At 37.0% G+C, this 21,374-nt stretch overlaps 1 protein-coding gene across 2 annotated transcripts in view; it reads right to left on the reverse strand.

The window, feature by feature from the left end:
• Positions 1-21,374, reverse strand: part of Trpm (transient receptor potential cation channel, subfamily M) — an 819,353-nt gene that overhangs the window by 88,126 nt on the left and 709,853 nt on the right. For both annotated transcript variants that reach the window (XM_067146725.2, XM_067146726.2), the window contains exons 14-15: positions 20,607-20,818; positions 16,134-16,307 (exon numbers count right to left, since the gene is read on the reverse strand). In XM_067146725.2, coding sequence (XP_067002826.1) covers positions 16,134-16,307; positions 20,607-20,818 — 386 coding nt within the window. The remainder of the gene's footprint in view (positions 1-16,133; positions 16,308-20,606; positions 20,819-21,374) is intronic.

The raw sequence follows: 21,374 nt of genomic DNA on the forward strand, positions 1-21,374 counted from the left end.
TCGCTTTAATTCGTGAACATAATACCCATATTTCGTTAACCAGTAACATATGATTCGTAAAGATATCGCAAAATCGCTTCAAAATATTTTTTGTCGCATTTATCGTTTATGCGAAAAAATCATGCCTCTAGAAATGAGTATTATACAATGTGAGAATTTGTTATGAGTTCTTAAATAATAATTTACAATTGAAACTTCATTTAAAATGTTTACAAAGAAAAGGTTGAAGTTGGTATAATATTACACTGGTAATTTAAATAGACAAACTAAAGTCGAAATTTGATACGGCAGCTTTAGCCATATACCTTCTTGTTATTATGTGGATAAGGACTAGTTTGTCTATTTTATAAAATATTTTAAAATTACCAGTGTAATATCATACCAACTTCAACCTTTTCTTCGCAAACATTTTAAATGAAGTTTCAATTGTAAATGATTATTTAAGAACTCATAACAATTTCTCACATTGTATAATACTCATTTCCAATCTTATATTCTCATTTTATATTTTTTACCACGACAATCAGGATCCTGATTTTTATCTTTGAGGTATGATGGTAAAAAGGCTGATGATGCCCTTATAAAGGGCAAAACATGTCCCTTCAAATTTTAGTGTAATAGGATGTAAATCCTAACCTTGGAAACTCAATTGTATTGAATAGGTTGATCCTAATAAATTTTGGTAATATCTTAAACTAATATTACTCATTGTCGTGATTTTCTCTTTCAATTAGGTATTCCAGTATATACAAGCTGCCATCTTGGAAGGCTATTCTTAGATTTCCCATTTTTCAGGCAACCAATCTCCTGTAAAATTTTCAATCAAGATAATACCCGTTATCCAAGATAATCTTGTTGGTGAATACAAACTTGACTCTTATCTCGATTTACATAGGATTAAACTAAAATAAAAACTTTTATTTTCATTGGTGAATAATTTGTATTTCCATAGAATGGAAATCTTAAAAGTTGTCTTTTTAAAACTGCTATTGGTTTCACATGTGATGCATTAGTGGGGGTCATATTTCCAAACTAGGTGCCCATCAAATATATCATGGGGAGTCTAAAAAGTGACATCCGTCAGGGATAAACTATCAGAATCACGTGCATGTTTCAAGAGCTCACTGCTCCCTTCCTCAGGAATGCAAAACATCACAGAAAAATCCTTGCACTTGACACATTTGTACAATACAGTAAAACAAATTTTATATAAAATCTTGAAATTGTTAAAACAGCCCTTTTGTGTCTAAAATGTTCACTTATCGTTACTATGTCATTTAGTAAAAACTTTTAAAAATTTTCAAATCACAAAATGAATAAAACCTATTAAGTTAGTCAATATATTTTAAAATTTGACAGGCTGCCCACTCTGTTTCTGAAAACTTCTCCTTTCCTTAAATCCTTATTTACACCAAAAATAGAAAAACATTATATATACATTTCTTAATCTGTAATTCAAACATCTTATTTGTATACTTAATTCTCAAACTTGTCAATTGACTTACTGCTTAAGTTTTAAACCTTTTTCTCCTCTTAATTTCATGGTTAAAATAATCAAAGCTAACAGCTATACGGCCTGAACCATGCAGCTAAGTCGCTCGGCATCAAATTGGACATAAACTATTATGTTTATATAAATACATTTAATTTGCTATTTTTTTACATTCCGAATTTTGTTTGTGGATGCCAATGGTTTTCATGAGAACAAACACTTCCTGATAGGTTAACTTTTAAAGAAAAATTTCTGAAAATATCCCTTTGGCACTTAGATCATTTTGCTTCACCACTCTTCAAATATATTTAATTCTCTAGGTAAATTTACATATGAACCATGAATCAGAGATCAGCTTTTAGAACTGAATTTCCGGAAATTACAACTGAATTTCCAGAAATAAACATTGGAAATAGGTTTTCTGCCCTAAATAATCTAATCCTGGAAGAAAGTGATCGCGCGCGTGAAACCAAATCATCGCGATCCGTTGCCGTGCCGAGTTTAAAATTTAGGCCTAGAATTCAGATTCAAGACCCAGTTAGGCCTAAATCAGCGAAGGTAGCTGTGTTTGGTGATAGCCAAGGAAGGGGAATTGCGGGAGTGATTAACGACGAGAATATAGCAGCAACCGGAGAAATATATCCAGGAGCTTCTATCAGCAGTGTTGTGGAAAACGTAGAAGCAGCAACTAGGAACTTCGGGAGCGGCGATGCAGTGCTTATCATCGGTGGGACGAACGACGTAGCTCGCGACGACGCCAAGAATGTAAGATCACAACTTAAACATACACTAGGGAAGCTGACCCACACTAACGTTTTTGTAGTGAACGTGCCCCACAGGCATGATTTGAGTAGAGACTCGTGTGTGAACATTGAAGTGGACAAGGTCAATACAGATATTGTTAAAATTTGTAAACATTTTCGGAAAACTCAGGTTATTGAATGCAGCAGTTTTGAGAGATACTGTTATACAAAACATGGCCTCCATCTAAACAATTCAGGTAAACGAAAGATAGCAAATATTGTTCTAGATTTTATTAATCTTAAGATATGTACTGTAAAACAGGCAACTCCCTTGAGTTATAATACTGACCAGGAAAACTAGTAGAAAGAGCCAGCTGTACTTCAAGCTGGCTCAGTCAACTAGAAAAAGAAACTCAGGATAGTAAGGAATTTCAAGTTACCCAATTGCAACAGTCAAGTTTTAGGGAGGAAGGGGGTCTGAGATTGCTCTTGGTAAACTGTCAAAGTGTAGTAAATAAACAATTAAAATTCGGTACATTGATGGAATCTTATGAGACTGATGTGGTGATAGGAGTGGAATCGTGGTTGAAAGAAGGGGTGGGAAATAGAGAAGTATTTCCAGAAGGGTACAAGGTCTATCGTAGAGACCGAGGAGATAAAAAGGGAGGGGGGGGGGGGTGTTTATTCTGGTGAAGGAAACTTACTGTTCACATGAATGGTTTACCGATGAAAGGGATGAAATATTAGGGATAAAATTAGTTTGTGATAATATGAAGGAGGTGGGAATTATAGGAACATACAGGCCTGGAAGAGAGGAAAGAGACATGGAAATCTTTGAAAAAATAATAGATTATACTCATAAAAACAATAATAATGATATGGTAATAATTGGGGGAGATCTAAATTTGCCTGAAGTTGAATGGAAAGGAGCTGCAAGTGAAGCCCATGAACAGAAACTGGCAAATAAGTTAATTTGGGAGGGAGGATTTACACAAGTAGTACAAGAACCGACTCGTCTCAATAACTTACTAGATGTATTCTTGGTTAAACCATGGGAAATTGTTGATAAAACTGAGGTAATTGAAGGAATAGGAGACCATAAGGCTGTAATAATGGATGTAGGACTCGTACCAAAAAGGCTTAATAAGAGGGTTACACAAGACAAGAAATTGTACAGAAAAACTAAAGTTGATGAATTTGGGACTTACCTTAAATCACAATTCAGTTGTTGGATAAGTGAAGGGAGTAACGTGGATACACTTTGGGCTAAATTTAAAGGAATTATTTGGGAAGGAGAGAAGAGATTTGTACCTGTTAAGAAGGGTAAAATGACCTCAGACCCTGTTTATTATACAAGGGAAATAAGAAAATTAAAAAGAAAATGTAGAATAGTAAACAGGAAAATCAAAGAGGGTAGGGAGAGTAGAGAAACTAGAAAACAGCTAATGAGGGAACTGAATAGAGTGAAAAAGGAAGCAAAAGAGAATTATATGAATGGCATACTTCAAGAGGGTAATGACCACAAAGGGAAATGGAAAAAGCTGTATTCATATATCAGGAGTCAAAAAGGAAAAGGAGTCCAAATTCCTACAAGGGTGGGAGAAGGGGGTGAACACTATTTAACAGATACTGAGAAAGCAAACCTATTTAGTAGGGAATTTAGAGATTCAGTAGATGATTGTCAAGAGTTGGAAACCGAAACAGAAGATAGAGAGGGAGAGAGACAGAGGGAAACAAGAAGCTTCTCATTCACAAACGAAGATATTTTCAGAGAAATCCAACTGCTTCAGCAAGGAAAAGCTGCAGGAAGTGATCAAATTACTGGGGAGGTATTAAAGACAATGGGGTGGTACATAGTGCCTTATTTAAAATTTCTCTTTGACTATGTCATAAATAATAGTGTAATACCAAAGGAATGGAAGGAATCTATAATAATACCAATTTATAAAGGAAAGGGTGATAAAAGGAAACCAGAGAACTACAGACCAATCAGCCTGACCAGTATAGTTTGTAAAATTCTGGAGAGTTTAATATCAAAGTACATCAGAGGGATATGTGATGATAAAAATTGGTTCATGAGGAGCCAGTATGGATTTAGAAAGAAATTTTCTTGTGAGGCACAACTGGTGGGATTTCAGCAGGACATATCAGATCAGTTGGATTCAGGAGGTCAGTTAGATTGCATAGCCATAGATCTTTCCAAAGCCTTTGATAGAGTGGAACATGGAATATTATTAAAGAAATTGGAGGGAATAGGATTGGACGTAAGGGTTACACGTTGGATAAAAGCATTTCTAAATTCAAGGGTTCAGAAAGTCAAAGTAGGAAATAAGGTATCTCAGGAAGAGAAAGTTTGGAAGGGAATTGCACAGGGTAGTATAATAGGTCCGTTACTTTTCTTAATATACGCAAATGATTTAGGGAACAATATAACATCAAAAATAAGATTGTATGCAGATGACATAATTGTTTATAGAGAAATAAACAACATTGAGGATTGTTCAGAATTACAAAGGGACCTTGAAAGTATCCAACAATGGGTTGAAGAAAATAATATGAAGGTTAATGGAGGCAAATCAACTGTTACAACTTTTACAAACAGGAGTTTTAAAACTGAATTTGATTATACTTTGGATGAGGAAGTTATCCCAAAAGATGGCAAGTGCAAATACTTAGGTGTGAGATTTGAAAGTAATTTGCACTGGAAGGGTCATATTGATGACATTGTTGGGAAAGCATACAGATCATTACATGTCATAATGAGGCTACTTAAAGGATGCAACAAAGAATTAAAAGAAAAAAGTTACTTGAGTATGGTTCGTCCATTATTGGAATATGCAAACAGTGTTTGGGATCCTCACCAAGAATACCTAATAAAAGAAATAGATAGTGTGCAGAGGAAAGCAGCAAGATTTGTAACAGGGGATTTCAGGAGAAAGAGTAGTGTATCAGAAATGTTAAAGGAACTTGGGTGGGAAACTTTAAGTAAGAGAAGGGAGAAAACTAGACTTACCGGATTATATAGAGCCTATACAGGAGAAGAAGCATGGGGAGATATCCGTGAGAGGCTTCAGTTGGAAAATAATTATATCGGCAGGACTGACCACAAATATAAAATTAGAAGGAATTTTAGCAGAAGCGATTGGGGTAAATTTTCATTCATTGGGAAGGGTGTGAAGGAGTGGAACAGTTTACCAGGGGTAGTGTTTGATCCTTTTCCAAAATCTGTACAGATATTCAAGAAGAGAATAAACAGCAACAGAGAAAATAAATGAAGTGTTAGAGGGCATTCGACCGGTGCAGGTTATTGTAAATAAAAAAAATGTGTGTGAATAAATTAATTCCATCCCCTGGTCTAAGGAGTTTGGACAGCCAAAGTAGGGGACTGCCTGTAGGGGTGAAGTACAGTGGGGACTTCGAGGGCCCTGGGACCGCTACGGTAGCTGTGAAGGCCCTTCAGGAACTCTGAAAAGTGGTGGCAAAAGGGGCTCTGGTTAAGACGCAGCAGGTCGTTATGCTACTTAGGATCCAGAACGGGTAAAAAAAAAAAATAGTAAATAAATAAATGCAATGTAAATATTAATGTTATACCAGTTTTATAGTATCATTTGAAGCAATTCCACATACTGTATATCAGCTGACTATATTTGTAAGTAGTACAGGAGATATTATAATTAGAATTTTGTAAACAATATAAATTTATTAAGGATGAGCTGTGTGTTTAATAGAAAACATTGTTAGCGTAAATTGTATAATATTGTATTATAGGAAAAATTTTCTTCTCTTGTTAATTTAATATTTAGTGCTTGACAATAATGTATTTTAGTGTACCATTTGCCACCGAGGTAGACACCTCATTTGCAAATAAAGAGATTTTGATTTGATTTGATTTGATTTGATTTGAAATGCTGAAGAATGAATGATCACAGTGCTATAACACTTTATATATACTACATGTTAAGGGCCAGCATTTGGTTTAGAGAAGTGGTCACAAACTACAAGTACTTACAAGCTGTTTCTAAACATAACACTATCTTAGGCATGCATAACTTACATACTATGAGCATGCTAGGATTGATAAGCATGTTCTGAAGTTTGCGATCAGCAACTATCAACTATTTCAAATGACCTAGAGCTACACTGCCTTAAGCTATCAACAATATGTGCTGAACATACTTTCTCATTATTTTCCTCCTTGGTACATTTATGTGCAAGCAAGCAATAACAAAAGACAAAATAAATAGATATGGACTCTTCAAAGAAATATTTAGTACACTGCGATGTTGTTATGAGGCACCCTAATCATAATTTGTCAAAACTGATGAAATAAGTACACAAAATATATAGAAAATAAACACAGGCATAGATATTGTACACATCAGAGAGAAATGCTGTGACTGGTACTCAAAGGAGATCAGAAATATGTAAGAGTTTAGGGCAATGACCAGAATGATGGCATTCTCAGCCTGAATGCTTGTCTTTCTCTAGACTAGAGTGTATCAATAATCAAGTCAGTGGAAATCACAGCTTTCTATGACAGACGGTTTTGGAATTGCAAAGGTTTTAATATGAACAGGTCAACAATGGAGTAATAATCAACCATGTAAGCATAACTTGGTAAAAATTGAATGTTACATGGTATCAAAGGCTAGACAATAATGGTTTCATTAATGGACCAATTGCAGGCTTTTGGAATGTGGATGCTTCATAGAATTTTGAAGATCCTATAGATAAACCACACCACCAACGAGGAGATATTGAGAAATTAGGTGAAGTTGTTACCCTCGCAAAATCCAGGAAAGCGGGCTACTTAATTTACGAGATATAATAGTCCGATACAATTCATCATAGAAGACAAGACAGAAGAGAAAGATGGATGGAGAAGATCATCCTGGACATGGAACCCAAGCAGTGACTTGACAGCCATGATGCAAGAAGCACAAAATATGAGGGCAAAGTAATTTACACTAGCTTGCTGCGAGAGCACGCTGTGTCGTGACCGTAGCCAATGTGAAGCAAGCTACAGTAACTGCCGACACATCCGATAGGAAGGTTGATCTGGTATCTCATCATGTTGCGTGTGCAGAGCGAGCTAGGCTCAATGGCGCATCAATTGGATGTTCACTCCAGCTTGGAGGTGCATGCAACGACCAGATTTCTATGGGCTAAAGGGCTCAGTTGCACAGACATTCATCGTTAAACCACTGCTCTATACGGTGAGTGTGCCATTTCTCACCCAGGTATTGTAAAGTAGTGTAAGCAATTTGACTCTGGACGTACAGATCTCATGGACAAATAGTGTGAAGGCAGGCTCGCAACGTCCAGTGCCGTTGCAAATGTTGACTGTGTGGAAGGGACCATTAGAGAGAATCGGCACATAACACTGCAGGAAACTGTTCAGGGCAACAAGTTTCTGCAACGAATCATCATAGAGGATGAAACATGGCTCCACCACTCACCCCCAAAACAAAGAGAACATCGATGGAATGGTTGCACACCACATCACCACAACAAAAGAAAGGCCAAGATCCAACCTTCAGCATGAAGGACGGCAACAGTGTTCTTTGACATGGAGCGTGTGGTGCACGTGGAATTTATGCTGAAAGGCACGACAATCAACTCAGCTTTGTATTGTCAAATGCTGAACAGGCTGTGAAAGGTAATTAAAGAAAAGTGGTGGGGAAAATTGAGCGCCGGTGTGATTCTGTTGCACGATAATGGCCCGCCAAACAACCAAACTGCTGCAGTGATTCAAGTGGGAGGTATGGCAACATCCTCCATACAGCACAGACTTACCACCACGCGATTATCACATGAAAAAGGATCTCGGTGAAGGACAATGAGGAGGTGAAAGCAGCTGTCATACGTTTACAGTCTCTTGGGGACTTACATTGTATGTTGTCAGAGCCTTTGGAAGTGTACCTTACTATTAGATTCGTCCTCGTAGGAATAAATTAGTCCATGGTGTTTGCCAACCTTTTTCAAGAAGAAGGGACCAGAATTGGAAGAGAAAAAAAGAATGAATTTAATGAGGATATGCTAAATTATTTTCTGGAATAAACATATTAACCTTTCCTATCCCATGTCCGAGTTAACTCGGGTGTCAAGGTGTCTCCCGCTGTCCTAAACATGAGTAAATTCGGATTTCAAGCAAAGCGCTCTTATCCATTTCTGAGTTCAGTCTCATGCTGTAATCACATGATCTGTTCAGACGATGTCTCACTGTATTTTGACAATAATTATGTCTTTTGTGTTTTTCTTGCACAGCTGTCTTCTGAGATGGGTATGCAGAAGTGTACAGAAAGTATGAAGGAAGACTATATTTTATAAATTTTAGGGAATGAAGATGAGTCTGCCTTTTATGAATACAGTGAAGATAGTTTGTAGTAAAACAAGCTGTAGAGCAGAGAAAACTACAGTTAACGTTGCTGCGTAAATACACGGTATTGTGGAGTATTTCAACCACTGTCGAAACATCCAGAAACATCTGGTATGGGACATGCATACGGGTGAAAAAACTTGGGAGTGAAAAGATTCAAATATGACAGTTTTCAATTTTCTGAATTCCAACTCCCAGTAAATTTTAATTTCTCATAAAGGAGAAGAACTGAAATGACCATGTGTTTGAAGATGGAAAGTAACGCATAGTTTGATGAGTTAGAGAATTTGTTTACACAATTTACTTCTGTGCTGGGTCAACTTTTGTTCTTTTCATGAAAAAAATAGAGAAACTCTCTTCTTCATTGCACAAACATTTCTTGTATAGAGACTGTTGTTCAACAATCACAGACTGTGACAATCAAAATTAGGGTAGGAAACAACCCTTGAACTTGAAATGTTGATCCAGAGTCAATTGGGACAAGTAAAATGAGATCTGTCTTATGTTGAGGAATCCCCATTTTTGGTGTAATCAAATGTCCAGAAACATCAAGAACTGGAGGTCTAATAAAATACTACCTTCACTCGTGCCATCATTTGAAAGTAAAAATCAAACCGAGACCGCAGACACTAGAACTTGATAAATTCATTATCATCCACTTCCGTCATCCTGCTGGGATGGGATGTTTATGGGACCTTTCGCTCTTCTTCCATCCAACTACCACCTTCCTTCTTAACTGTGTTGCAATCCAGGCTTCTTCTAATTACACTATTCTTTACAGTTTTTAACTGCCTTAGACGGGGTATCCCTCTTGCCCTTCCACCTTCTGTCTGGGTCTCCATTACTTTCTTTGGCATCCTCTCAACACGTCCACACCATCTAAGTTCATCTCTCTGCATTCTGTCATAAAGCTTTTCCACTGCGATTTACATTCTGACGTCCTCATTTCTCACACTGCCCTTTCTTGTCTTTCCTATCATACTTCTTAAAAATTTCATTTCACTGGGCTGGATTTCATTCTCCTGTCTTTTTGTCATTGTCCAGTCTCTGCTGTACTTGTCAGTATCGGGTGTTAGTACATCTTAAACCTTACACTTCTTCCCCACCAGGTTTCTCACATTCTGGTAGATTGCATTTCTCTGTTGAATCCTTTTACTGACCTCCATGTTCAAATCTGCATCCCGCATCAATTCCCTTTATTTTTAAAATTCTTTTTGCTCCCCTTTCTCCTCTACTCAACACTAGTGCCTTACTCTTTTCCACACTTTCAATAATTTCAATGAACAAGTCGAGTTGCCCATGTACTTCACATCAGCTGCAAATGGCATTACCTTCTGTTCCCTGTCCCCATATTTTTCCTTTGTCTTTCACACAGTTTCATCCACAACTAATAAGAATAACAGTACTGACACCACACATCCTTGTCATAGTCCAGTTTCATCCACAACTAATAAGAATAACTGTACTGACACCACACATCCTTGTCATAGTCCAGTTTCATCCACAACTAATAAGAATAACTGTACTGACACTACACATCCTTGTCATAGTCCAGTTTCATCCACAACTAATAAGAATAACTGTACTGACACTACACATCCTTGCCTTTCACACAGTTTCATCCACAACTAATAAGAACAACTGTACTGACACCACACATCCTTGCCTTTCACACAGTTTCATCCACAACTAATAAGAATAACTGTACTGACACCACACATCCTTGTCTTTCACACAGTTTCATCCACAACTAATAAGAATAACTGTACTGACACCACACATCCTTGTCTTTCACACAGTTTCATCCACAACTAATACGAATAACAGTACTGACACCACACATCCTTGTCATAGTCCAGTTTCATCACAACTAATAAGAATAACTGTACTGACACCACACATCCTTGTCGTAGTCCAGTTTCATCCACAACTAATAAGAATAACTGTACTGACACCACACATCCTTGTCTTTCACACAGTTTCATCCACAACTAATAAGAATAACTGCACTAACACCACACATCCTTGTCGTAGTCCAGTTTCATCCACAACTAATAAGAATAACTGTACTGACACCACACATCCTTGTCGTAGTCCAGCTTCATCCACAACTAATAAGAATAACTGTACTGATACCACACATTCTTGTCGTAGTCCAGTTTCATCCACAACTAATAAGAATAACTGTACTGACACCACACATCCTTGTCGTAGTCCAGTTTCATCCACAACTAATAAGAATAACTGTACTGACACCACACATCCTTGTCGTAGTCCAGTTTCATCCACAACTATTAAGAATAACTGTACTGACACCACACATCCTTGTCTTTCACACAGTTTCATCCACAACTAATACGAATAACAGTACTGACACCACACATCCTTGTCATAGTCCAGTTTCATCACAACTAATAAGAATAACTGTACTGACACCACACATCCTTGTCGTAGTCCAGTTTCATCCACAACTAATAAGAATAACTGTACTGACACCACACATCCTTGTCATAGTCCAGTTTCATCCACAACTAATAAGAATAACTGTACTGACACCACACATCCTTGTCTTTCACACAGTTTCATCCACAACTAACAAGAATAACTGCACTAACACCACACATCCTTGTCGTAGTCCAGTTTCATCCACAACTAATAAGAATAACTGTACTGACACCACACATCCTTGTCGTAGTCCAGTTTCATCCACAACTAATAAGAATAACTGTACTGATACCACACATTCTTGTCGTAGTCCAGTTTCATCCACAACTAATAAGAATAACTGTACTGACACCACACATCCTTGTCGTAGTCCAGTTTCATCCACAACTAATAAGAATAACTGTACTGACACCACACATCCTTGTCGTAGTCCAGTTTCATCCACAACTAATAAGAATAACTGTACTGACACCACACATCCTTGTCTTTCACACAGTTTCATCCACAACTAATAAGAATAACTGTACTGACACCACACATCCTTGTCATAGTCCAGTTTCATCCACAACTAATAAGAATAACTGTACTGACACCACACATCCTTGTCATAGTCCAGTTTCATCCACAACTAATAAGAATAACTGTACTGACACTACACATCCTTGTCATAGTCCAGTTTCATCCACAACTATTAAGAATAACTGTACTGACACCACACATCCTTGCCTTTCACACAGTTTCATCCACAACTAATAAGAATAACTGTACTGACACCACACATCCTTGTCGTAGTCCAGTTTCATCCACAACTAATAATAATAACTGTACTGATACCACACATTCTTGTCATAGTCCAGTTTCATCCACAACTAATAAGAATAACTGTACTGACACCACACATCCTTGTCGTAGTCCAGTTTCATCCACAACTAATAAGAATAACTGTACTGACACCACACATCCTTGTCGTAGTCCAGTTTCATCCACAACTAATAAGAATAACTGTACTGACACCACACATCCTTGTCGTAGTCCAGTTTCATCCACAACTAATAAGAATAACTGTACTGACACCACACATCCTTGTCATAGTCCAGTTTCATCCACAACTAATAAGAATAACTGTACTGACCCCACACATCCTTGTCATAGTCCAGTTTCATCCACAACTAATAAGAATAACTGTACTGACACCACACATCCTTGTCATAGTCCAGTTTCATCCACAACTAATAAGAATAACTGTACTGATACCACACATCCTTGTCGTAGTCCAGTTTCATCCACAACTAATAAGAATAACAGTACTGACACCACACATCCTTGTCTTTCACACAGTTTCATCCACAACTAATAAGAATAACTGTACTGACACCACACATCCTTGTCATAGTCCAGTTTCATCCACAACTAATAAGAATAACTGTACTGACACCACACATCCTTGTCATAGTCCAGTTTCATCCACAACTAATAAGAATAACTGTACTGATACCACACATCCTTGTCGTAGTCCAGTGTCATCCACAACTAATAAGAATAACTGTACTGACACCACACATCCTTGTCTTTCACACAGTTTCATCCACAACTAATAAGAATAACTGTACTGACACCACACATCCTTGCCGTAGTCCAGTTTCATCCACAACTAATAAGAATAACTGTACTGACACCACACATCCTTGTCTTTCACACAGTTTCATCCACAACTAATAAGAATAACTGTACTGACACCACACATCCTTGTCATAGTCCAGTTTCATCCACAACTAATAAGAATAACTGTACTGACACCACACATCCTTGTCTTTCACACAGTTTCATCCACAACTAATAAGAATAACTTTACTGATACCACACATCCTTGTCATAGTCCAGTTTCATCCACAACTAATAAGAATAACTGTACTGACACCACACATCCTTGTCATAGTCCAGTTTCATCCACAACTAATAAGAATAACTGTACTGATACCACACATCCTTGTCGTAGTCCAGTTTCATCCACAACTAATAAGAATAACTGTACTAACACCACACATCCTTGTCATAGTCCAGTTTCATCCACAACTAATAAGAATAACAGCACTGACACTACACATCCTTGTCTTTCACACAGTTTCATCCACAACTAATAAGAATAACTGTACTGACACCACACATCCTTGTCGTAGTCCAGTTTCATCCACGACTAATAAGAATAACAACACTGACACCACACATCCTTGTCGTAGTCCAGTTTCCTCCACAACTAATAAGAATAACTGTACTGATACCACACATCCTTGTCTTAGTCCAGTTTCATCCACAACTAATAAGAATAACTGTACTGATACCACACATCCTTGTCGTAGTCCAGTTTCATCCACAACTAATAACAATAACTGTACTGATACCACACATCCTTGTCGTAGTCCAGTTTCATCCACAACTAATAAGAATAACTGTACTGACACCACACATCCTTGTCTTTCACACAGTTTCATCCCCAACTAATAAGAATAACTGTACTGACACCACACATCCTTGTCTTTCACACAGTTTCATCCACAACTAATAAGAATAACTGTACTGACACCACTCATCCTTGTCTTTCACACAGTTTCATCCACAACTAATAAGAATAACTGTACTGACACTACACATCCTTGTCGTAGTCCAGTTTCATCCACAACTAATAAGAATAACTGTACTGACACCACACATCCTTGTCGTAGTCCAGTTTCATCCACAACTAATAAGAACAACTGTACTGACACCACACATCCTTGTCGTAGTCCAGTTTCATCCACAACTAATAAGAATAACTGTACTGACACTACACATCCTTGTCTTTCACACAGTTTCATCCACAACTAATAAGAATAACTGTACTGACACTACACATCCTTGTCTTTCACACAGTTTCATCCACAACTAATAAGAATAACTGTACTGATACCACACATCCTTGTCGTAGTCCAGTTTCATCCACAACTAATAAGAATAACTGTACTGACACTACACATCCTTGTCTTTCACACAGTTTCATCCACAACTAATAAGAACAACTGTACTGACACCACACATCCTTGTCATAGTCCAGTTTCATCCACAACTAATAAGAATAACTGTACTGACACTACACATCCTTGTCGTAGTCCAGTTTCATCCACAACTAATAAGAATAACTGTACTGACACTACACATCCTTGTCTTTCACACAGTTTCATCCACAACTAATAAGAATAACTGTACTGACACTACACATCCTTGTCTTTCACACAGTTTCATCCACAACTAATAAGAATAACTGTACTGACACCACACATCCTTGTCGTAGTCCAGTTTCATCCACAACTAATAAGAATAACTGTACTGACACCACACATCCTTGCCGTAGTCCAGTTTCATCCACAACTAATAAGAATAACTGTACTGACACTACACATCCTTGTCATAGTCCAGTTTCATCCACAACTAATAAGAATAACTGTACTGACACCACACATCCTTGTCGTAGTCCAATTTCATCCACAACTAATAAGAATAACTGTACTGACACCACACATCCTTGTTAATAAACTTAACCATGATAGGTTAATATTGTGTTTGGTCCGTACTGACTGGTCTGAATGTATAATATAACTATTTATAATAGTTTATTTAAATCCGCCTTGATCAATACACTCATTAAATGAAAGAAACATTATTAATTAAACCATACATGTTTCGGGAAATTTCAACCATTCCCTTCATCTGTGGCTAGATCAAAGAATAACACAATATGACACAATCTTTTGTTTTACAATTTGAAGGAGGATTGTGTCCCAATACATCATATCAAAGAGTAAAGAGAACTTATGAAATATTAAAAAATGATCAATACATACAATTATGGTTGAACTGAATGAGAACACTATACAAATTTAGGATCTTCAAGTTTTTCTTCTTTTCTTCTTCTTTTTGTTCCTTAAATGATTATATGCTAGCCTAAACAGTGGGTTATCTTCTGTACTTTTTTCATTTAAACTTGATTCAGAATTACATTTTTGTGTAAGGTAAATTTCTAAATTTTCCAAAACATTCATCAGTTTTCCCTTTTTGGTCGAATGTAATAATTTCATGTCATTGGAAATGTCTGTAAATTTATGATTCATTTCAACCATATGTTCTCCCATTGCCGAATATCTTTTATGTTTGACCGCATTAACGTGTTCTTTGTACCTTATAGCATATAATCATTTAAGGAACAAAAAGAAAAAGAAAAGAAGAAAAACTTGAAGATCCTAAATTTGTATAGTGTTCTCATTCAGTTCAACCAAAATTGTATGTATTGATCATTTTTATAATATTTCATAAGTTCTCTTTACTCTTTGATATGATGTATTGGGACACAATACTCCTTCAAATTGTAAAACAAAAGATTGTGTCATATTGTGTTATTCTTTGATCTAACCACTGATGAAGGGAATGGTTGAGATTTTCCGAAACATGTATGGTTTAATTAATAATGTTTCTTTCATTTAATGAGTGTATTGATCAAGGTGGATTTAAATAAACTATTATAAATAGTTATATTATACAACCACACTCCTTGTCGTAGTCCAGTTTCATTTCAAAATCACTCAGTTCTCCCCACATGTGTCTGGACACTGCTGCAACAATTTGTGTACATTACTTGCACATATTCTGTTTTTCAAACCCTTTCTGTTGCATTACTTTTGATACCTTCCTTACCCAACTGATACATTACACTAGTTGACTCTACGGTTGGTTCCTATCCTGATTGTAATTGTACTAATGTCTCTCATCACAGCCTCTGATTACTGGATGAAATTTCTCACAACCCTACCTATAAGCAATCGTTTCAAAATGAAACTTGATCGATAAGTTTCTTTTCATTTATGGAACTAACTGGCAATTCTGGGATGAAATGATTATGTTCAGTAGCCTATTTCGTGCTAATAATATCTCATCCTAAAAATAACCATTTATCATCATTAATGAAAACGTTAAGTGTCTCTTCATTTAGCAAACTCTTAAACAAATATACCAGTTTCTTATGACAGTTAGATGGAAATGTACTCACTTCAGCATCAGGATCAGAGTTGCGATGTGGTTCAGTCGGACCTCCCTCCACGCTCTCATTTTCTTCCAATTCGAACAGATGTTCTTCGTGAGTCTGCGGCATCAGCAAGAGCTCCTCCTTGGTCTTGAAGTCCAGCTGGGTGACGTAGAGCGGGCACATCAGGCCCAATATTACCTGATGACCAAGAGTTGGAAATGAATGAGCAAGGAGACAAAGAACATGAAAGGTTTCACTGTTCAAATGGAATTCTTTCATTCCATGAATTAATGAATAATATGCAGAAACACCTGATTCCTTCCATTGATAAATATGACGATAATTCCAAAAATATGTTTTGAGTACTTATATGCTCAGAAGTATTGTACGTAGGAAATATGAGCTGCATCATTGCAGACTGTGTGAATGTAACATTCTCTGATGTACATATGTAAGAGTAGGCAGAGTTTGTGCACACGTCATAACAAGTTGTTTTACATCACACCAACACAGATAGGTCTAATGGCGATGATGGGACAGAAAAGGGCCAGGAGTGGGAAGGAAGGGGCCGTGGTCTTAATTAAGGTACAATTCTAGCATCTAGCTGGTTTGAAAATGGGAAACCATGGAAAACCATCTTCAGGGCTGCCGACAGACTGTCTCCCAAATGCAACCTCACAGCTGCGCGCCCCTAACTGCACGGCCAACTTGCTTGGTGCCGTAACAAGTAGAAGAGGAAGTGTTCTTTACTCGACTGCTAGAAGCAGTACCATTTCTAATGGATAATTGGTATTCATGGTTGTTGATGCTCTGTTAAAGGCTAGTCATGTACTGTTGTTGGATCCAAAGTTCTAAAGTGAAGAGCATGTATGAGAATTATTCATTTATTTAGTTAATATAAAACTTAGAAATCAAAAGTGATACAAACATATCACAAAGGAAGAATTCCTACTTGCTTCGTTCCTGGTTGCAGGTCTGGTTACAAAACTTCTAAAGTTAAACAATACTTTATGCTACCTAAAAATAAAGTAGAATTTTCAAAACAGAAAAAGGCAATTTCCAGAAAAGATCTTTCTGATAAGTTTTATGCATGCAGTACCTAATGAATTTATAGTTAAATCAGAATTATTTTTAGAAATTCCTAGGGATAGATGAAAACTAAAAGCTGGTACTGTCCCTCATATATTCACCAACCTGCCATACTATCTCGCAAAACAATTAATGAAAAAAATCACCCTGGAAAATAGAAGACAGAAAAGACTCCAAGAAGTAAATCACTTAGGCGTAACTACAAATTTCATTTCAATGCTAGTTCTGAGAGTGCTAAAAGAAATGATGGGGATTCAGACACACATAAAAAGACAAGAAATTCACTTGCATGAAAAAGATAGGAACGTAATTTCAATTATTTATAAATGGAAGTTAGTTTGGGGTGATCATTAAAGGTATAAATGTGAAAATAAATGTGAATTAATAAGGGATTTTTGAAGCATCTTAGAAACTTACACTCAGAGTAGCTGACTTCAAGATTCCTAGAAAAATCAAAAATTCCCAAAAGTACCCGACAGGACCAGGTTGAAGTGTTTTGAAATTTGGGGCTCAGCGTAAGAACGCACATATAAGCATTTCTTTCACCCAGTGAGGTATATCTTTCTAAAGCAATGACCTATAGTTTTTATGAGCAAGTTTTTGAAAGTCCTAATTTTTACACCCAAATCTAGATGGTGGCACAACCTGTCCGACGAGCTGGAAAACTGAAATTTGGCAAAATTATACCTTTTAGCCTGTAACCGATGGAAAAATCCCACGATGTTAAATGTTTAACTTTTTACCCTTGAAAAATATCGCAGTATGAAGGTAATTTTAATGGCGATACGGACCTTTGTTTTGAGGGGTTTGGGAGCTAAATGGTAAGTCGTATCACAAAACAGATAGCACACTTACACAGCATGAAGAGATCTACAACTTTGATCATATTACTGTCGGTCATATCTCTATCCCTGTTTCTTGATTTTAGGTCAATTTTGTACTTTACACATATATTTTATAGCTTGACACACTTTTAGGAAAGACAGAATAATCAAATTTGGCACACACATTGGCAGCCAAATTTTATGTTCCAGTTGCTACATAAGTATCCAAAAAACAAAACAATGTATGAAAACTGTACCCAAATTTCACCCTATTCAAAATTTCTAACTCAATCTAACCCATAAATATGGGAGATACGAGAAAATGTCGTAGGAGCAAACCTGTAGGGCACTAAAAATGGTGTGGGACTGCACAATTCATTTGTCAGTTTGACATACCGTTTAGGAGCAGTAAATCTCGAAATGAAGGTATGCACTTATAAATGTGCCCATGCTTATATAATTAGAAGTCTGTTTGGAGTGATCTGTAAAGGTATAAAAATGAAAGTGAATTAACGAGGCATCTTAGAAACTTAAAACTCAGTATCAGAGTGGCTGATCACCTCAGAATCCTTAGAAAAATAGAAATTAGCAAAAGTAAAGGAGGCCAGGCTGGGTGGTTTTGAAATTTGGGGCTCAGCTAAGAATGCAGGTGTAAGCATTTTTTTCACCCAGTGGGATATATTTTACTAAACCAATGAGCTATAGTTTTCATGGCCATAAAAGTTTCCTGAAAGTCCTAATTGTTAACCCCACCCCAAATCAAGATGGTGTTACAGTCTTCCACATGAGCTGGAAAATTTAACTTTCAGCCTGTAACCAATGAAAAAATTCCAAGATGTTCAAATGTTTATCTTTTTACCCCTGAAAATAATTGCAGTATGGAGGCAATTATAATGACAGTGCCGACCTTTGTTTTGAGACATTTGCAGGCTAAACGGTTAGTAATTTCACAAAACAGTTAGAACATTCACTCCAAGCATGACGAGATCTACAACTTTGGTCCTATTACTGTAGTCATATCTCTATATAGAGCTGCATTTCTCAATTGTAGATAAATTTTGCAATTTTTACAGTTATATTTTATGGTTTGACATATTTATAGGAAAGACAGAATTATCAATTAGGGCACACACATTGGCACAACCAGTGGCCATTTGTGAGACAATTTTTAGGATTCTAGCTGACACATAAGTATAAAGCAATGTATGAAAACTACCCAAATTTCATCCTATTCAAAGTCTCTTACTCAATCTAACCCGTAAATATAAGAGTATACGAGAAAATATCATAGGAGCAACAATGTAGGCATTAAAATACACATCTTTTTGTGCAATAGATTTGTTGATATGACATACCATTTAGCAGCAGTTAATCTCGAAATGAAGGTCTGCAATTATAAATGTGCATATACTTTTTATATCTATGTATATAAGTTACATGGAAGTAAATTTGTAGCGATCTAGAAAGGCGGGGCCTGCCATTATTATTAAAATTCTACAAATCTACAGTGACTGCCAGTAGGAAAAGCGCCTGCAATTGTAATCAAAATCCCCACATCAACTGTGACTGGCAGTAAGAAAAGAGGCCTGCCATTATAACAGAAACTCCCCAAGTCCACTGTAACTGGCATTAGTAAAGGAAGCTTCCCATTGGAATGAATAATTCCCTCCTCGATTTGACTGGCAGAAGGTAAGGGAACATGCAATTTTGGTAAAAGCTCCCTTATCCGATTGGGTCTAGCAGTAGGCAACGGTGCCTCCCATAATAAACAAAATCCCCCCCCCCTGCCTCAGCTAGACTGTGACTGGCAGTAGGCAGAATAACCTGCTATTATAATTGCAATTCCCCAACTCATCTGTGACTGGCAGTAGGAAAGATGACCTGCCATTATAATGAATACTCCCAGCTCGACTGTAACTGGCGGTAAGAAAGTTTGCCTCTCATTATTATCAAGACACCCCCTTTGGATTGTAAGTTGAAGTATGCAAGAGGGCCTGCTATTAAAATGAAAGCACCCCAACTCAATTTGACTGGCATTTGAAAAAGGGGGCCTGTCATTATAATGATAACACAACTCAATTTTGACTGGCAGAAGGGAAGGTGCCTGCCATTATAATGAAAACTTCTCAACTGGAATATGTCTGGAAATCAGAAAGGCAGCCTGCCATTGTAATGAAAACTCCCCAACTCTCGAGTGGCAATGGTGTTAGGCAAGTGAACCTGCCATTATAGTAGAAATTCCTGAACATGATTGTGAATGGCGATAGAAAAGGGGGTCTGCCATTATCATGACAACTCCGCAACTCGCACCTTATATGGGAAACAATGTATGGGGACCTCCCCAGGGTGTTGCTTGGATAAGGGTAAGAGATATGCAATTTAATAAAATCTTACTCGCTGCGTGTACAGTAATTAACATAGAAATCCGTATACAACATAGAATACCATAGCAAAGCATAGGTTCATTTGCTAGTTCATAACAAACTGAAAATACCTAATGTTAACATTTTGATACTAGAAAAACTACTAAAAGATTCCTAGTCACTACAGTTATAACAGCTTTGAAAATATTATATCAATGTACCTTGAGATTCGTATTCTTGCGAGTGCGCAGTCCTCCCATCCATAGGTCAGCAAGTATTGTCTGACTGCATGCATGAGCTAAGAGTGCCCGATGATTGGCAGCCACTGCAAGACTTAAACAAGTCTGTGCACTCCAGTTCTGCAACTCACACGTCAACAGCTGACGAGCTTGGTCATCGTCTTGGCGGTAACAATAGTCCAGCAACTCCAGAGCTGTAAAGATAAAGAACATACATGAGCTAATTGATCATGTAACTCTGTGTGTAGTTGGTCTGTCCAATGTTTCTATTTTTAGTCTGTGCAATTTCACACAGTTTCTTCTCCTCCATAATATCTTTAATTTTGCCCAAGTAATGTGTGACCTGGATGCCTCTTATTTCTTCTACTGCGTTGTTCAGAATGTGGTCAATTTTATATGTACATGTCCTAACATAGGATATAAACTTTATGTTTTTGATCCATATTGAATTGTGATCACAGTAATAACTAAACTTATGTCATAATGCTCCAGCTTTTCAATATTATATTACATAATGTTTACATTACATTCTTAGTCGAGGAGTGGAGAGTACAGACCGGGAAAGAGTAGCGCTGACACGGATTCAGAATTATTTGATAAGATAATCAGCTATGTGGGAAACGACATGGAAAGGATTGCAGTGAGGGATCTGAATTTACCAAATGTCAGTTGGGAAGGAAATGCGAACGACAGGAAGCATGACCAACAAATGGCAAATAAGTTAATATGGGAAGGACAGCTGATTCAGAA

Source organism: Anabrus simplex, chromosome 5 (genome assembly GCF_040414725.1).
Source record: "Anabrus simplex isolate iqAnaSimp1 chromosome 5, ASM4041472v1, whole genome shotgun sequence".
NCBI classification, from domain to species: Eukaryota; Metazoa; Arthropoda; class Insecta; order Orthoptera; family Tettigoniidae; genus Anabrus; species Anabrus simplex.